Source organism: Gadus chalcogrammus, chromosome 11 (assembly GCF_026213295.1).
Source record: "Gadus chalcogrammus isolate NIFS_2021 chromosome 11, NIFS_Gcha_1.0, whole genome shotgun sequence".
NCBI lineage: Eukaryota > Metazoa > Chordata > Actinopteri > Gadiformes > Gadidae > Gadus > Gadus chalcogrammus.
In genome coordinates this window covers 4063962-4084331 of record NC_079422.1, presented here as the reverse complement: position 1 = coordinate 4084331, position 20370 = coordinate 4063962, and the positions used below count along the sequence as shown (strand labels likewise).

Genomic DNA, 20370 nt, shown 5'->3' with positions numbered 1-20370 from the left:
CCGTCCGTCCGTCCGTCCGTCCGTCTGTCCATCCATCCATCCATCCATCCATCCATTCAGTAATCCATTTGTTCAATTATCAACACTTCCAATCATCCATTCATCCACACATCCATGCATCAATGCTACTCTCCAGCGCAGTCTAAGAGCCTCTCAGGGTGTCACGGCAGAGTCTCCTCACCCTCGCTCTTCTCCTCGCTCATGACGGTGTGGCAGAGGGACAGCAGGCGGAAGAAGTCGTGTGTGCGTGGCTCGCCCACTTTCACCGACTCCAGCAGTCCGGCGTCGTAGAAGCAGAATTCCGGGTCCGCCAGGGGGTTGAAGGCTGTGAAGTCCAGTCTCTGGGTGGATCAGGAGAGACACACCCACACACACACACACACACACACACACACACACACACACACACACACACACACACACACACACACACACACACACACACACACACAAACACATGAGATAAGCTTGCGTGTGCTGTGCCTTTGGAGAGTAAAGTTGGTGCATGTTACTGGTGAGTAGTAACTTTAGGAGTTCCACCTTTGGCTTAGGTTCCAGGGGGTCTGTTATTTCACCTGATGGTTAAACACAGACATAGTTAGATATGATGATCATGATGATCCTGATGATGTTGATGATGATGATGATGATGATGATGATGATGATGATGATGATGATGATGATGATGATGATGATGATGGAGTGTGTGTGCCAAATGTTGTAAATCTGTGTTTACATACCATAGACTTGGCCATTGATGGAACATTTATTGAAGCTCATTATATTTTGCGTGAGAGTCCCAGTCTTGTCACTGAAGATGTATTCCACCTAATTATAATGATACATATTATTGACAATAAATTGACAGTTGATGAGCACACAAAATATACTCAAAATAAAAGTTCACTTGAAATATGTGTGTATTTTTAGTTGTAGACATGACAGGTGTTTTGGAACTAGAGCTAAAATTTGTCAGCAGAAATGTCCTCAACAAAACGTCCTCTGTTAAGGTGCACTGGGGGTCATGCACTGGGGGTCATGCACTGAGGGTCATGCAATGGGGGTCATGCACTAGGGGTCATGAAAAAAAAAAGACAGTATAAACAATAAAAAAAATTGACAGGTGATAGAAGACAAAAGACAGACACACGGACAGATCGACGGATAGAGTTGCTCTATAGATCCCATTCAACTTCTTAAGAATTGACACTTATTTGTGTGAGCATTGTGTAATACAATCCTAGGGCCCTGATGCTCTGTCCTCCTGAGGTGGTCTAGTAGAGCTCTTCCTCTAACACAGTGAAGCCCACCTGTCCCAGCTCTTCGTTGAGGGTGGTGGTCCTGGCCTCTGCGGCCGTGAGGCACTGAGAGCAGAACATCTGTCGGTCCCAGTTGATGAAGTAGCTGTGGCCCAGCCGGATCACCTCCACACTGTCAACACACAACATCAGCACCTCCATCAGCTCGTAGGAGTGGGGAAGAAAGAGGGTCAAAGGTCAAACGCTGGTGTAAAAGTAGCTAAGAGTTGGAGTTATAGTGTGTTCCTGAATCCTCTGACGCCAGCCTTCCGAGTTGCACTTTTGACGTAATTTCCGGTCTCGGAGCATTTATAGCGTTCCCGTTCGTCTTTGTGATTGTGTCATGAAATTGGCTAGTCGTTGTTTATTGTTAGCTGCATTAGCCTCTTTAGCAAACCATCCCAGAAAAAATAGAACTTTACATTATATTGCATGCACAGCAAGACCGTGCAATGCATATATTGGTGACCGGAATAAAGAAGCAATGTGATCAAGTGTGTAAGAGCATTTCAAATCGACATTAAAATGACCAACGTGGTACAAATCCAAAGAAAATAAATCTCTTCTCGGGCGCAGCCATTTTTTCTGAGAGCGTCATCACTGCTCTCGGTGTACTCTCAGAATTCCGAGAGATGAAGACAAAAAGCGGGCGTGCCTCCGAGAAATGCCGCAAGAAAGCTGGGACATTTCCCAACTTCCGACTTGGAAGGCTGGCGTCTGAGGATTCAGGAACACACCATTAGACGAAACAGTGGCTCAAGGATTCAAGCCTTGTTTAGTCGGAAAAGTTAAGGAAGAGAATAGATGGATGCTTTTTTTGTAGTCCAAGCCCGGTTTCACACAGTAAAACATTAAAAAAAGGAGTTGCAAGTTTCAAAATGCCTGGAACATAATGCAATGCTGCATGACAGCTTGAAAGGATGTCCAAAGCAAAGGACTTTATTCCATTAAGGCTAGCACAATTGATTTAGATTAATTGATTTTGTATACAATCTATTTGCATCACTATTTGCATCACTGCACCGTAGAGCATCATTTTCGACTGGAAATATAACGCTTATACTCTTATATGCTTAGGAAAGAAGTTCTGGGACGTCCATGACCCCAGCCTTATGACCGAACAGGTTTTTATCTCTGTTGAGTATAACTAGGATGAGGTTGAGCTGAAGCAGATAAATTTCCCCCAGTTGTCTGGCACACAAGTGTCATTTAGTTTGAATGAAGTTTGAGATGCTTTTGATCAAAGCCTTTAGCAGATGACACATACATCTTTAACATCGCTAAAGGAACACATCTGCACACATATGTCCTCTTTAACAACGCTAAGGGAACACATCCGTCCTCTATAACAACGCTAAGGGAACACATCTATACACATCTGTCCTCTATAACGACCCTAAAGGAACACATCTGTCCTCTTAACAATGCTAAGGGAACACATCTGCAGTTCCCTATCCTACCTGATGAGGGAGCGCTGAACAAAACACTAAATTAACAAACTAGCAGTAATGCCAGGTCATAGGCTGCGTTCACACGCAAGACTTAAAGGGAAACTTCACCCATTTCCATTAGGCTTTGTATCGTTAGAAACCCACTCATATTTTGAATGGTCGTGCATCATTCCCTTATTTTCTGGAGAGACTGGAGAGATCCATATCGATCTCCAACACTTCCTGTTTAAGATGACGCAATATGACGATTTTTGCGTAGAAGTAAATAGGAAGGGTAAGAGGGGAGGATTCTCGTAAGACTGCAAGCACTAGTCCCACCCCTCTATAGGGGGTGGGACCCATTGACGCTACAGACCTATTAGAGCAGCGCCAGTGGGTGGGACTTCACCAGCAGAACCTAACATCCACAGCGTCATCCACAGATGGAACAGCGAGGTGTCCGATAGGCGGAGATCTAGATCAGCGGGAGTGGCCAGCGAAGCTGTAAATCGTGGTGCATGGTGGGAGTTGTTGTCATCAATCCACAAGCGCCAAAAAGTCACTTTCTGCCTTTTCTCGGTCAAGACGGCACCAAATTAGAATTTAATTGTATTATTCGACTACATATAGGACCCAATTTTAATACATATTCATGCCTCCACCGGTGAAATGCTCCTTTAAGGCCCACCTTGTTATGCTGCCTCCTGTGCACAGTCACCACCACCAACACCTCCATCTAGTGGCGGCTTGACGCCACTGGCCCTCATTCTCCCGACACACGTGCCATCAATCTACAATCTCTACTCCCTACTTCAGCCGGGGATCTCCATCCAGCAGATGCCAGTTTGTCGTTTACTATACCTCATTCAGTATCGGTCATACCAGCGTTAAACTAACATCTGCCCGTTTTCCCTGTTCCCTCAGTAACCCTCTTCCCTCTCCTTTAGTTCTCCGTCGGTCACCCTGCTTACCTGTTTCCAAACCCCTGCCTGCCTGACTACCCGCCTGCCGCTGAACCCTCGCCTGCCTGACTACCCGCCTGTCGCTGAACCCTTGCCTGCCTGACTGCCTGCCTGTTAACAAACCCTCACTGCCTGACTAGTGACTACTCGCCTGTCGCCGAGCCCTTGCCTGCCTGACTGCCTGCATGTTAACAAACCATCGCCTGCCTGACCATCGCTTGCCTAGCCCCGGCTTGTCGTTTACCCCTTGCCCCAAAAAACCCCACTTCCTTTCACTCTATCTCTGCCTCCCTGTGTCAAGCGTTTGGGTCCCCTCGTCTTGTCCGTTAACACACCTCCGATTTTACTCTATTTTTATAGCTCTTATCACCGGAACAGTCTCAAAGGGCCATATATTTATGACACTCCCCTTACCCTAGCCCCAAAGAGGGTAAGAAAATACTCCCTTAATTGTCACATTTCACATTTAGTTTGAACAAGTTTGACACTTTTGAACACTAGTTTGAACGCTAGTTTGTGAAGCGGTCACACAGTCTGAACCGCCCCGCATGCGAACAATATCAAAGTTGTGAAACTCAGCATGGCCAGAAGTAAACATGGAGGCACTGAAGACAGCGGTTCCGTTTTCATTGATGAATTGATGTGCAGTGGTGTTGACATTTTTGGACAGACTCAACGTTTTGATGAAACTGAGTGGCAGGCCTAGAGCTGCTCGAGAGAAAACACACAGGCACTGCTGTGGGTGACCGAGCGCCAGAAAAGGAAAAATGGTAATTATAATTGTGACTGATATCGATCTAGACTGAATTTTGCAAGTGCAAAGTGCAATAGGACCATGTCTGGGGAAATGTCTGCAAAGAATACTTTTTAAAAGCTTTTGTCTTCACAATAGCTTAAGAGGTGAGACGTTTTAAGTTTTTAAACCTTTGCTCTCCCTACCTGACGTAGAGGGAGATAGGCACCACGGTGTTGAGGATGATGATGTAGGACCAGAAGGAGAGGAAGGCCGAGAACATGAAGTTGTCCACTGGGGGGTCCCAGGGGAGGTAGCTCTGGAACAGGGAGCCCACCTCCTTCTCCCACACCGCGTTGCCCACTGCCAGGATCACGCCCATACACACCAGGAAGCAGAAGATCTAGGGTACACATACACACGGTTTATATATATTTCTTATTACTGGTTAAGTTCTTAACACTGGTTATCAACCAGTATTAAATCCCTTTATCGAGAAGTGCTAGAGATGTGAAACTAGATTCTAAGTGAATCATAGTGATACTCAAAACAAACATTACCAGACCAAAATAGTATGTGAGTCATGAAAGTGAGAGGTTTGGGGTTTCCTACCCAGAGCACCAGGGTGTTCATCAGACAGTCGATGCTTGTACGTTTAAACTTGGTGCGACCGCTGTTCTGCATCAGCTTAGTATCTGGTCCTACCACAGAAATACACAACAATGGGGTTTATAAACTGTAAAGTGTGACATATACACACACAAACTCACACATGCAGACACACACACACACACACACACACACACACACACACACACACACACACACACACTCACACACACACACACACACTCACACACTTACCAGCGAATATGACGAGGCCGTAGCATGCCTCAGTGTTGCGCAGGACGCAGCCTCTCAGCAGCATGTTTTGATTGGTCAGGACACATTTACAGTCCCTCCAGTACAGCGTCCCGGAGAAGCGGTCCAGCTTGTTGTTCGGAGGCTCACACACCACCTCGCCTACACACACACACACACACACACACACACACACACACACACACACACACACACACACACACACACACACACACACACACACACACACACACACACACACACACACACACACACACACACACACACACACACACACACACACACAAACAAACACACAATGAAGTAAAAGGCTGTCCAGGACTTTGAGGCCTTGATGCATAGTATCATAGTGTTAACCACATGCCCACTGAAGCCCAGCTCAGATCAGAGGTTTAGGACGAGACGCTACGGGTGCAGTAGGTGCAGAAAAGGATGAGGCCCTGTGAGCAGTAAGCAGCAGGGCATCTGAAGACGCTGCGTTGCGTCTCAGAAGATGAACTGTGTCAAAAGGCATTGTGTGGGACGGCAGTAGCTCAGGAGGTAGAGCAGGTTGACTGGTTACCGGAAGGTTGCTAGTTCGGTCCCCTCACCCTAGCTGCTCCTGACGAGCTGGCTGTCACCCTGCATTGTTGTCTCCGCCGTCGGTGTGTGAATGTGAGAATGAATGGTTGCAAGACGCTTTGGACAAAAGTGTCAGATAAATGTAAAAAATAGTGTGCTTTTAGAAAAAAATGAGGGTATTTATACGGCAGCTGACCACACCATTATAATGACTTGTTTATGGCAAAACCACAAACAAACAAACATGTAATGTGTGGGTTTTAGCTCAAGCCGTGGGTCCAAATAGTAGCAGAAGCAAAGGCGGCGGAGGGACACATCTTCATGTATAGGGTTTGGGTGGTGCCGAAGGTTGAGGACTTCAACAAGCAAGATGACTGGCTTTGATATTTTAATCATTCAAAACCGAAGCCAGCTGTAAATCACCAGTGCAATGAGCTACCACTGACACTATGGCACTGTCATTGGACAAAATACTTATATCCTGTGCGGGCATTGAGTGAAATCAGCATTGGGGCAGCAGTAGCTCAGGAGGTAGAGCGGGTTGGCTGGTAACCGGAAGGTTGCTGGTTCTAGCTGAGTGTCGAGGTGTCCTTGACAAGGTACCTAACCCTGACTGATGTCGTGATGTCGAAGACAGACATCCTGTCTGTCTTCGACAGCTGCTGCTGGAACAGAGACTTCCAACTCTCCAGCAGTAGCGCCCCAAGGCCAGATATGCGCCCAGCGGGAAAAACTGATGATGATGATGGCATCCCCTATCTGAAGAGAATACGGAGGCCCAGTTAACCTCAATCGAATTCCTAGGGATTTGCTTAGACTCCGATAGGATGCCAGCATCCCTCCCTGATGAGAAACTACAGAGGATCAGATCTTTTTCTGATTAGTTTCAAATGACTGCTGGAGTTACTAAACGCGAAATGCTCTCCCTCCTAGGCCACCTCAATTTTGCCATGCGCATTATACTGCAAGGCTCGTTCATCTCTCGCCTTCTAACTCTGGCCCATTCTGTCCCAAAAACGGAACGAAATAATATACCTCAACGAAGGCTGCAGGTCTGATCTCAGATTCTGGTAGTTTCTTCTTGTTAATTGGAACGGTATATCTTTCTTTTATAATGACATGCCCGAATCATCCGATTCTCTTGAACTATTTACCGATGCGGCTCCCTTGGTCGGGTTCAGGTTTTTTTTCAAAGGGCAATGGTTTGCCGAAACACATTCGCCCTCTGGTCCGAGTCGTCGGCGGTGTTCAAACGTTACCCAATCATGGCTGCTAGCGTTCTGTGGGGTCAAGCATGGCGCCGTAAACGCATGACCATGTTCTGCGATGACGAGCAGTGGTGGCAATGATTAATAAAAAGCGATCTACATGCCCTACCATTATGTCTCTGCTCAGACATCTAACATGGCAGTCCGTTGCTCTCAATTTCATCCTAAATGCTGAACATATACCCGGTCACTATAATGTTCTCGTTTCCGTTTTCAGGAATTCAGAGGCCTATGCCCCGCAGCGAATGCGGGGCGTCGGCAACCACAGCCGCCGAACGAGGGTTGTCAAAGAGATGAACGCATCCATCAAACGGCTGGGAAGGTGGTCTTCCACGACATACGAATCATAAATCCGTTCAAACTCAAGTTTCTTTCTCCAAGCTCATACGATGCTCTCCAACGTTGGTTAAGGTATATTTAACATGTTTGCAACTACTGGTAGTGGTGGTTATCAGTTACTCAATCTGTAGCGTAAGATCTGGCTATAACAACTCAAGGTTAGCCTGCAGCAACCCCGGCAGAGTGCATTGACCACGTCGGTGGCACAACACGGGCCCTCCTGAGTTCGTTGTCCACGTCAGTGGCAAAACACGAAAGCCCTCAATGTTCGCTGCAGCAACCCCGATGAGTGTGTTGACCACGTCGGTGCCACAACATCAAACACGCATGGTACGTTGACCACATCGGTGGCACAACACGGGCACTCGTGAGTTCATTGACCACGTTGGTGGTACAACACGAAAGCACTCAAGGTCGCCGCAGCAACCCTGAAGAGTGCGTTGACCACGTCGGTGGTACAATACGAAAGGATTCGAGGCTCGCTGCAGCAACAGCTGCAGAGTGCTCTAAATTTTCACTGATCTCACTGTTGGTATTTTAAGCTCAACAGTTCTATGTTGTATATGATTGACTCTTAATATGTTGTACATTGGGTTTGCCTTTTATCTTCCAGAAGTAGTATAGATCCTTGCCCCCTTTTCTACGGTGGGTATGTATTTTTCATTACCCTCTTTCGCTATATCCCATCTTTTGGGGGTGGGCTCACGCCAAAGACTTATCATGCAAAATATTCTCTTATGTTCAAAATAAATCTTTATTCGCGTTTATTGGTGAATGAGTCTTCATGGGAGAACTGGAGAAAAGCTCTGTTCAGGTTTACAGTGTTAACAGTATGTGATGAGCTTTACATCACGTCCCGAGATCTCTGCATTCAATATGAATCTATGTGTTGGACAGACTTATTCTAAAAATCAACTGTTGCAATTCAATTTCCCACCAGCTGCCAAGAAGCGCAGCAAATTATTAGTTTACCTATAATATTTAGTCTCTCTCCAGGTGAAATTCATTCATTTGTGTTTTGTATCAGGATGAGTCGATGCATCGACAGCTTCAGACTCCTGGCATAACACCAGCATCAGCACCCGGTCTCTACGGCTGCAGTGCGTCGTACGGCTTCACGGGAACAGTCCCGTTTCACAACGTCACCTTCTGATTATTTTGCAAGCAGCTGCCAGTTGCAAGCAGTTTCGTTATGAAACCTTGATCTGAACTGGGCTTGTGACACAAGCAAGTGCTTATGCAGGCACTAACACATTCACACAAACATGCACACACACATGCACACACAAACACAAACACACTGACACACATAGCGACTAGGAACTTGATATGTGGCAGAATGTGGGTGAGTTGATTTGCTGAAGTAATGCACTTTACCAAGCAGGTGTGTGCGAGTGTATGTGTGTTCACATGTGTGTGTGTGTGTGTGTGTGGGCGGCCTTAATGTGATATGAGACTGCTGCATTGTGTTTATCAGTGGTTGGTGGATGCGTTTTTTTTTTTAAGGGGGAAATACATTTCTTTATGTACCTTTCTGTGTGTGCGTTTATTTGTTTTGTTGAGACATATCGGCATATAGTCAAGGATGGAAAAATATGTGAGCGCTTAAGTGTTGACCTCCTTCTGCTCATCACCGGAACCGCTAACCTACAGAATTAAATACAAAAATAATGGATCAGCCGAAAAAACCGATTCACCCTCCCTCCATTTAGTCTCACCATCGAACGTTGCCAGGTTGTTTGAGTCTCCCAGCGCAGAGGTCACTGGCACCGACTGACGCACCTTCATGTTGGTCTCTCTGGAAGACACACAGCAGAAACACGCTACATACAGGCCGACGTTTAACCATTGGCAATGCAGACTGCGGCAGTCCTCAGCTCTGGTGTGTGTGTGTGTGTGTGTGTGTGTGTGTGTGTGTGTGTGTGTGTGTGTGTGTGTGTGTGTGTGTGTGTGTGTGTGTGTGTGTGTGTGTGTGTGTGTGTGTGTGTGTGTGTGTGTGTGTGTGTGTGTTTGTGTGTGTATGTGTGTGTGTGTTTGTGAGTATGTGTGTGTGTGTGTGTGTGTGTGTGTGTGTGTGTGTGTGTGTGTGTGTGCTGACCCGTCAAGCTCAGCTGTCTCAATGTAACAAAGGCCGTGAGGTTCGCTGCTGGACAACAGCAGCAGGTCAGCCTGGAGGGAGAAGACAACAATAACCTCTATTAGCATCCTTTAGCATCTCTCCCTCCAGATGAACCATAACAACATTAGCACCCAGTTAGCAGGGAGTTTGATGACACAGTGAGTATTGTGAGAAGCCACTTATAAATCCATGATGACACTTTTATGGCTAGGGTCGTTTGGAAGGAAAAAGGAACTAATTAGAGCTGTAGCTGTAGTTAGCAACGTCTAACAAAGCAAGGACTATAGATTTGATTCAATTACTATTTTAAATGATGGTGGTATGTGTGTACTTTTGTAACAGAAGCACATCTGTATAAAAGTGTATAGTGAGGTTTTCCATTAGATTCATGATTTGTTTTGTCACCATTTGTTTGCATGAGATAAATAAATCATAGTCGCCAGATGTACTCAAAAGATGTACTTAAAAGATGAAAAACACTCACTGCCACAAACTGGTTATTTTCCAGTTTAATAATATCCCCAACTCGAACATTCATCCACTTTTCGTTCTGAAGACTGAAAAGACAGAACAGCAGAGAACATTAATTATGAGCAGAGTATTGAGTATTGACGTTAATAGCGCATGCAGCTCCGATGAAACAGAGGGGGCAACAAATCAACTGCTAACATGATAAAGGATTGGAAGAAATTAAGAAGCCAAGCTAAGAATAAGTAAAAAATAATCGAATTACCAGCAAAAAATAAGCTAACAATAAGAAAACAATAAGCTGTTTACAGGCAACTCACGAGCCAGGGATGAGGACCTGAGACTGACGGTTGTTCACTTGGTTGTCACTTTTATGTCGAAACTGTGGGACACAGTTAAGATATTATCAAGCATTAATCGGCTCAGAAGTGTTACAATATGCAGAGGCATACTATTTGTTTTGTGTTTGAATGGCATGCCATTGTAGTTTATTAGTGTCCATGGTGGCTCTATTGGCTCTGTTGGTGTCCACACTCACATAGTCGTCTGTGGCATCCTTCACCGCAGTGATGCTCAGTACCAGAGCTAAAGGCACTATGGTCGTGAACCAGGGGAGGGAGGATATCTGAGGTATCAACTACACACACACACACACACACATGCAGGCACGCACACACACACACACACACACACACACACACACACACACACACACACACACACACACATACACACATGCAAACGCACACGCACAAACAAACACACACACACACACACAGTCTTAGACATATTGCTTTCACATCTCTCTTACACACTATGGATATGCAAACTTCCTATCCTTACCTGCAGGATGAGCAGGAACAGGAAGTAGGTATTCGCCACTTCCTGAAACTGCTCGAAGAGGTTGACGGGCAGAAAGGTCAGGACGTTGTACTTTGATGTCACGATGCAGTTACTCTGATTAGAGGTAAGAGGACAAAGACAGAGGAAGCAGATGTAATCACAAGCTGCATGTGCTAAAATCATAACTGAAATCAGAAGTCCATGCAGACAGCGATCGAGACCAGACATCCATGCTTACGGATTACGGAGTCAGAGTAGTATACTTTGGCCTTACTCACCGCATACTGAAATCTCTCGTTGTACTCTCTGTCATTGGCCCGCACCCTTCTCTCCTCCTCTGTGAACACACAGACCGGTCAGACTACCAGACAGCACAAAGCCTATATTTATTCCTCGCCATACATTATGTATCAGTGCAGGGGCATAGTCAGTGACTCCTGGACATGAATATAAAAGTGCCCTGCATTGATTAATTTACATGGTTATAAAGACAAACACACACAGTCACCACTGTAAATCAATTATTTATCTATGGCTGGAGATTCAACAATACGTAATGATATTTATTGTGAATTGTGAATACAATAATAAGATGATTGTATAGGAGAATGAATAATATATATAATGAAAACATTTAACCAACAGCCCAAAACATCTACAGTCCGTGGCCCCGACCACTCGAGGTGGCAAAACAGGGTTACATTTTTTTGGATATGTATATTTAAAGGTCCCATGGCATGCTACTTTATGGATGCTTATATTAGTGGGCCCTTAATACAGTATTTGAAGACGTTTAAGAAATTCAGCCGTGGCACAGAATGACAGCAACTACGAGCCAGTTCCACAATAAGCTTTCCACAAACATGCCTTTTTTTAGAGGCGGGTCAAGTTGACTCGGGTCAAGATGACTCGGTAGTAGTCAGCCTGCTTAGGGGTGGGGAGAGCAGCCATGGACCGGTTATAGATGACTTTCTTAGATGGTGTGATGACTCTTATCTTCAGATAAATGTGTCCAAAACAAAGGATATGTTCATTGATTTTAGAAGGCAGGCTCACAGTCAGGAGGCCCTCACAATAAAAGGTCAGACCATTGAACAGGTAACCTCATATAAATATCTTGGGACAGTAATAGATTCTACCCTCAATTTTGATTTAAATTGTGAAGCTGTGTGCAAGAAGGGTCACCAGCGCCTACACTGTCTGAGGAAGCTTTCCTCTTTTAACATAGACAAGACCATGATGTCTTTGTTTTATTGTGCTTTTATTGAGTCAATTTTAACATTTTCCTTAGCATCATGGTTTGGAAACATATCTTTAAAAAATAAGAATTCCCTCAACAAGATTGTAAAATGGTCCGGTAAGTTGATTGGTGAGCCACAGCCGAACATGGAAGCCCTGTACACCAAACTGTTACAGAGGTTATCGAAATCCGTTCAAAGTGATAACACCCATCCTTTAAACAGTGCATTTCAGCTGCTTCCCTCCAGACAGAGGCTCAAAGTTCCCCAAAGCAGAACAAACCTCTACAGGAACAGTTTTGTTCCTGCAGCCATTATCTATATGAATAAATTGTTGCAGCGCCACTAGTGGTGCATAACTTTGTTGCACTTTCTGATGTACTGAGCACCTCTGTGATTTTTGTCTGCGTGTCTGTCTTGTCTTCTGTATTTTTGTTGTGTCATTTTTTTTTTTTTTACTGTGTATGCTAAGTGTGTGAACGCCCTTTTCTTGCCCTGCAAACCAAATTTACCCACGGGTATGAATAAAGCAACCTTGACCTTGACCTTGATCTGAAGTAGACTGAACCGCGACATTGAGGAGAAAGGGATTGTTGCCCGCAATGTTGACCGCAATTGTCTCCCGCCGGAGCCCCGCTGCCCGCTGCAAAAGCACCCCCATCCCATGGCACCACGGTTATCCAAATAACAAAGAAGTGTACAACAGTCGTAGCTCATTATCTCATTGGTGGGCCAAATTCTCTGGGCGGGCAAAGCAGAAAAGGGGCCCTGGCCCCTTATGACGACATACGAGGCAAAATTCGAAATCGGAGTGTCTGAGCTTTCATTTTTAAAAGGCGGATCAGGATACCTATTGCTCGTTTTTACCCCTAACGCCATTTCTAGCTACTGGGGGACCATAGGCAGGCTAGGGGAACTCATATTAATTAACTCATAAAGTGAAATTTTCATGCCATGGGACCTTTAACAATTATTCGCCGAAGGAGTCAGAGGTAGCCACGTGTAGTATAGTAGTATAGTATATACTACACGTGGAAATTCCAAAACTAAACAAGATAACACTTTTTGCACAGGATTTCTATGTTTTTTAATAGCGGTTTATTTGTTAGAGTGCCGATACAACCGTCAGGCGGTATCCCGAGTTTGAGATCTCAATCATGGGATATTGCCCAATATCCCGAGTTAGCGAAACAATCAAACTCTGCCATCTTAGGAGGTTCACGTGTAGCATATACTAAGTTTGTTTATTGTATTTGGCCATGATAACCACTGCTGGTTGGCACTAGCTTTGCCCCAGTAATCCTCTCAGAAAGGTGAGCCCCCTCTACAGTGTAGTGTACCACACTCGCTGTATGTTCTCAATACAGTAATTGTGACTAAATCACTTTGCTTGGATCAGGTCTCCTCCCTCCCCCGGCCCGTGCTGTGTGTTTCCAGCATGGCCTGTGTTTGTGCTGATGATGTACGTGAGTTATCCACCTCAGCAGTCTGCCACGAGGCCCGTCTCCTCCTCTAATATTGATGAGCTTTTCAAAACCAAATGGCTGCCCTTTTTTCTGCAAAGTACCTCACACAGATACACATATTTATATGAATGCTAACACACACACAAAAGTACACACACAAAAGCACATACACCAACACACAAACACACACACACACACACCAACAAAAACACACACCAACACAAAAACACACAAGCACACACACACACACACACATACACACACACCCACACACAAACACATACGCTAATGTGCGTGCATAGACACACCAACAGGCATATCTACGCAAACACACACACACACCCTCTGTGGTTTCCTGTGTCTTGATCTAAGGCCCTATAGAGGCAGCATTTTGTAGCTCTTTCTGTCCACACTAACAGAGCTGTATTCAACCCACAAAGACAAATAAAACCCTTCTTCTCAGAGGGTTACAACAAGAAGCGTAGGTACGAAGGTCAATGTGGTGAGATGAAATGCAGCTCAGTCCCTGCTCTCTGCTGTGTGTTGGTGTAGTATAGCAGTTTGCCTCCTACATACAGTTCAGGAAACACCATCTGAGTTGTTAATGAGAAATAAATAAAACAAGAAGTTAGATTTTGGTCAAGCTATACAATAACAAACTTTAAGAAACTGTTTAGTAATTGTCTCACGGTAAAGTACAGCACTTATTCAGGGGCTTAGCGAGTGTGTGTCCTACTGCACATTGTGTTATTGTTGACCAAACATGATTCTGCGGATGATCTCTTCCTGTCCCTCTCCTCCAAACCGTATAGGCTTGCATTATGAGATGATGACGGGCTCATAGAAGTAATTACATTCTATTTTTATCAATGCATCAGAAAGCTTATGATATATATTCTTCAAAAGCTTCCTCTGCATGACTTTGTGTATTTGTGTCCTTGTGCAACCTCTCAAACTGCCTCGAAGATCATTATGCTGTGTTTTATTTAAGACTCTCAGGCCTTGGGGAGATCTTTGCCTGCTCTTTTACTGGCAGAAGCTAAGTCTGCATTTAAAACACACGGGAAAGACAAGAAGCGCGTGCCAGAAGACACACACACACACACACACACACACCCACACCCACACCCACACCCACCCGCACGCACGCACGCACGCACGCACGCACGCACGCACGCACGCACGCACGCACGCACACACACACACACACAACTAGAGTATGCTTTTCTTGTCAACAACTGGTAGAGCAGGTCAGAATAAAACATAAACAGGCTGGTATGTTTCCAGACCCGTACCTCCCATGTCAAAACCCATCTCTCGCCTGCTGCCCTGATTCTCCCCATTAACGTTTTACGAGGTCCCATCGCTCCTGGACTCAAGGGCATCACTAAAGTCCCGATGACGACACTGTATCGCAAGCCAGACCCTGATCAAGTTGAAGCCTATGAAAGATAGAGAACGAGGGATTTCACTTAAGATGAGGTGTGCCAACCTTTAAAGACAAATATACTGTACTTCATACCATAATGCTGTCTCTCGGTAGCTTAGTAATCAGAATCCAGATTTTGTGCTTTTAGGGGCGGAGGGGTTAGCTCAGGAACGATGATGTCACCATGTTCTAGTCCAAAGCTAGTCGCTGCTCTCCTTGTTTGGAGGAAGCAGGTGCCCTCAGCTCGGTCCATACCCTTGTCTCCACACAAACAAAAGGCCTGAAAGAAGACAACAGTAACACAGATAGCGGCTTTGGTGTATAGTATTCAACCAACATTATAATTAGTATTGCAGGGGTCTCAGGGAAAGGACTACAAACGTTGGCTCACCTAATCAATTAGATGAGGCACACACGCACACAGACACACACACACACATACACCCACGCACTCACAAATACGCAAACACATGCACACGTTTTGATGAAGAGTGATATTTAGGGATACGCGGGAACACAACGATTATTGCGGAAGATAACAAGTTAGGCTGGCGCCGCTAGGATTGATTGCTGTCTCAGTGAACCATGACAAGGACATCCACCATTAGTATACTAGTGGGAACGCAAGCCCCTGTTAATCACTTGACCACGCACGTTAACACGGACAACAGACAGAATATCAACAACAAGCAACCAGACGTCTAGTACACCAGGGGCTGGTGACACTGCCACATTAACAAGTGCATTTTAATGGAGCAACATCATTGATAGCCAGGATGAGGCTTTAGTGCGTCTGCGACACCAAGAAACCTCCAACAGTGCGATGAGATTAAAAGCAGAGGACAGAAAACTGCTGTACATTAAAAAACTTGAGTGTGACGGTGGAAGACAGATGAAGTGGACAGATGGCAGTGTGTGACTTTGAGAAGGGGAAATTAAATATGATTGATGACGTAGATGGAGAGGGAATAAGGATGGTAGTCATTCCACATGAGATGATATGAAAATATGTTGGTCAAACATTGAAATCACTCAGTTCCTAATCTTCACTGAAATACCTGTTAGTCTCTTTCTCAAATGAGTTGCATCAAGTCCTTGTTGTTGTTTTCGTTTTTTTCCGGTGAAGAGGCAGAAGCAGTGATAAGCACTTATCAGGGAGGTCTCTGGCAACAGTCATCATGACAAACTAATGCTCTGCAAAACCGGATGGTGATGTCGCAGCCACAGATCTCAGGTGGTTTTGTCGACTGCTGGTGGTCGTCTCCCTGCAAAGGTGAATCTCACATGCTTCTGTACTCTCAGATTCCCACAGTGAAGTGGAGCAGCCCACACAGCCGCCCCTCTCTCTCCCCCTCCTGCTCTCTCCTCACTCTGCCCTCCCACCGTCTTTCCGTCGAGCAGCCCCCGTCCCGTGCATCCACTGCTAAAACGCTGAGGTCATCCTGTAGCAATGTCATTGTGTAATGCCCAGAAACCTGTCCCCTGGCAGCTCCACTCTCCTGTTACGCTCTGGCAAAGATGCTGTCTAAGATTACATCCTCTAGAATAATATTGTGAATGTGCATATGTCAAAACCTGTATTTTACATTAAAGTGGGTAACAGAATATTTGTCTTTAGTGGGCTCCACATTTATAACATAGTTATTGGCCAATGTTTAGGCATTCTGTATTTACAGATACTCAGGGATCACTAGCGATGTAACCCGATAGCTGCCTTCCATGTTGTCATGGCAACTGCCTCTGCGAGGCTCTGAGAGCTAGTACTGAAAGAAGGAAACTGGTGTCCATCTTGGCGCATGGGAGAGTCAGGGAAACGGTGGTACACCGGTCCGTAGAGCCAAGATGGCTCCAACAGCACTTCAGTTTCTGATGTGTTTAATGGGACAGGAGCACTGCAGTGGTGAGCGCAGTGCAGGCGCCCTAGCATACATGCGCCAAAAGAGAGGCAGACATGCAGGGTGCATGTACTCGCACACAAACATGTCAATATGAGGTTGTGAACCTATACAACACCCATTTACAATGAAACACACACACACACACACACACACACACACACACACACACACACACACACACACACACACACACACACACACACACACACACACACACACACACACACACACACACACACACACACACATACACACACACACAAACACACACCGCTGCACATATTCTAGCATGAAAATAGTTGATATGTGTGTGAAACGACCATAACAACCCACCAAGTCCAGTATTATATGATTGTTTGAAACATGTTTAAAGGTTTATCCATGGGTTGTGGAGGTTAGGTCAGCACATCTAACATCCATGCAGACGTTTATCCATCCATCCTACCATAGACACATCCACCCAGATTTTCAGCCATCCTTCCATCCATCCAGATATCTATCTTTGAATCCATATAATATTCTATCCATCAAGACATCTATCTATCCTTCCATCTCTCAAGTTTTATTCCAGCATCCCAGTCTTTCCAAGACTTTTACAGAGCGGTAGGAGTTATGCTCTACAAATCTTAACTGAGAAGGCTAGATGTGGAAACCCCCCAACACACTCCCTTCCATTGCTCTTTCCCGCAGAATAAATTCAGCAGCGTAGAAAGATATTTTATGCCAAATCAATGTGTCCAGACCAGAATATCTAGGGACCCAGGGACTTGGGTTGGTGTAATGCACAATAGTACAGAATAAAAACTAATATTTACAGTAAATCAGTAACGGTTTTACCTCAAACATGTGTCCCTCTTGGTCCTCAAGAACATAATGACCCTCAGTTATGGGGCACAGAGGGCCGGTCGCACTCCTCAACGTGTACTCTGCGTTGAGTGTGTTGTGTGTGTTGTATGTGTTGTGTGTGTTGTATGTGTTGTGTGTGTGTTGTGTGTTGTGCGTGTTCTGTGCTTTGTGTGTTGTTGTGTGTTTTCTGTGTGTTGTGTGTTCTGTGTGTTTTCTGTGTGTTGTGTTGTGTGAGTTTGTGTGCGGTGCGAGTTCTGTGTTTTGTGTGTGCGCTGTGTTCCGTGTTTTATGTGTGTTCTGTGTTCTCTGTGCGTTGTGTGTTGAGCAACTCACCCGGAGGAGGCCTCTTTGAGAACATCTCCACTCTGCCGCCGATCTTCCGCTATTTCCCATGGGACTGTCTGGGGAAGGGGGGAGGGTGGGAGGAGGGGGGAGGGAGGAGGGGGGGAGGAGGGAGGGAGGAGGGAGGAGAAAGACATGTTAGTTTCACTGTACTTTGTACAGTCTATGTCGGTTACACCCACACCAGAGTTTATTCTTTTACCTGCTTTTCTCTATTGTAGAACCAACAAGATACACTTGCACACTTACGCTTTATTGCACATTGAATGCTATATCGATGGGAACATTCTGATGCATGTTTAATACCGGGTTAAATTGCGTTAGGCTGCTATTTAGAAGGATTGACCAAACTATGGCTCTAGAGAGAGGAGTGCAGCAGGTACAGTATGCTCCGACACATGGGGATGGGTGGTCCCATCTGTAGGGCCCCACGTCACATCTCTGTATTTCAGAGGGTGAATATTGGTGGAATATCCAACATTGTTCAAAAAAGAAAAACAATCGTTTGGAACGTTGTGTTGATGTGTGTGTTCTTTAAATACTTTCTTTAAAAAGCAACACTGCTTTAATTTTCACTTCTGATATCAGGTTGACCTATTTTACAACAATGACAGAACGTTAAAATGTAGCAGTGTCTCTCATAATTGACAGGGTATAAGGGGGCTGTCACTACTGAGAACCCGCTGTACGCTGTCTCTCATCGTAGTGAACAGGGTATATGGGGGCTGTCACTAGTGAGGACCCACTGTACAGAGTCTTTCATCGTAGTGAACAGGGTATACACATGCACATGAGCCCTGGCCGTGGTCAGTAAATCCTGGTCATTGAAGACATTGGTCATTGTTATTGCACCAGCTGTTACTCTTCTCTATGTGACTCTTTGTACTGTAACTATTGCGCAATAATATTATTCAGGATAAATAAAGTACTGTCTATCAATCTTATCTTATAAAACAGTAATATAATAAAAAACAAATGTATAGTCAATCAGTGATGCAAGTTAAAAGGTGCTGACTGCAAGTGAATTTCTGCCTCTCCACCCACTCTTATTATCAAATATGTTATACTAATTCAATAAATCGACTCATCTTGATTTTGATTCGTCCATTAAGATACATGTTATTAGGTTAAGGTGAGAAGGCCTTTTACCGTACCAATTTACAACTGTAATAACAAGATCTCAACATAAATGAAGATACAACTTTCGACTCTCTGTGAAGGATGAGGATATTTATCATGGTTAAAACTGTAGTAACCTAAATTCAGTAGTGGGATTATTTAGCCATTTAAACAACAATGATCATGTAGGCCTATATGTCAAATATCAACCATGATACAAGGTCCCAATAACTATTAACCCGTATGTGAGAAAGTGAACTCCCTTCTCACTGTCTCTCACTAATCAGGAAACTGATTTTTGGAATTGTACTTATGCTGCAGTAGGGGGCAGTATGTCAGTCCATCTAGCCTTGGCCAGGAAATGTTCCCCCATGTTAGTGGTATGTATGGCTTGACGGGCCATTTTGGTTTGGGTGAGTGAGGGTAGGTGCTGGCTTGATGGGAGGCCAGTAAGTTTTGCTATGCTATGCTAAAAGTATGCTATGCTTTGCTAAGTGCTAAGTTGCTCAATGCTTTTTGAAATATCATTTCATTTTTGGACTTTTTAAGGAAATAAAACGTCACTAATTTTTCCAAACTGAATCGCCACCCCACGTTTTTGGGGGACGACGAGGAAGAGGTGGACAGGGAGGACGAGGTCGAATCTGGCGCAGAATGGAACAGAGGCTGTCCAGAGGTGATCTACTGGAGATGGAGGAGGAAGAGCTATTAGACGGCAATGGTGGGGACCAAGCATCGGGCGGAGGGGTCATACCTAACCGCCGTGCGTAAGCTCTTGGAGCAGCAGACTTTATGTTATGCCACCCTGTTGGGAAATGTGAGAAAGTGAAACCCCTTCTCACTGTCGCTCCCTAATCAGGAAACTGATTGTTGGAATTTTAAATACGCCGTAGTAGTCCAATTGGGACAAATTCCTTTGCTTATATAAGGGGTGTCTCATTTTGTGTTGGGGATGAGTGAGGGTAGGTGCTGGCTTGATGGGAGGCCAGTACTAAAGTTTTGCTATGCTATGCTAAAGTATGCTATGCTTTGCTAAGTGCTAAGTTGCTAAAAGCTTTTTGAAACATTCATTTATTTTTGGACTTTTTTTTTAAGGAAATAAAACATATTTTTCCAAACGGAATTGCCA

At 44.9% G+C, this 20370-nt stretch overlaps 1 protein-coding gene across 1 annotated transcript in view; it reads right to left on the bottom strand.

Annotated features, from left to right (window-relative positions):
• Nucleotides 1-20370, bottom strand: part of LOC130391818 (phospholipid-transporting ATPase ID-like) — a 43505-nt gene that overhangs the window by 20462 nt on the left and 2673 nt on the right. The window contains 15 exon segments of the mRNA XM_056602115.1: nucleotides 182-341; nucleotides 541-575; nucleotides 741-828; nucleotides 1311-1431; nucleotides 4630-4826; nucleotides 5036-5124; nucleotides 5288-5446; nucleotides 9192-9271; nucleotides 9572-9642; nucleotides 10077-10149; nucleotides 10381-10442; nucleotides 10599-10697; nucleotides 10904-11017; nucleotides 11182-11240; nucleotides 18114-18181. Of these exon segments, the coding sequence (XP_056458090.1) occupies nucleotides 182-341; nucleotides 541-575; nucleotides 741-828; nucleotides 1311-1431; nucleotides 4630-4826; nucleotides 5036-5124; nucleotides 5288-5446; nucleotides 9192-9271; nucleotides 9572-9642; nucleotides 10077-10149; nucleotides 10381-10442; nucleotides 10599-10697; nucleotides 10904-11017; nucleotides 11182-11240; nucleotides 18114-18138 (1432 nt within the window). The 5' untranslated portion in view covers nucleotides 18139-18181.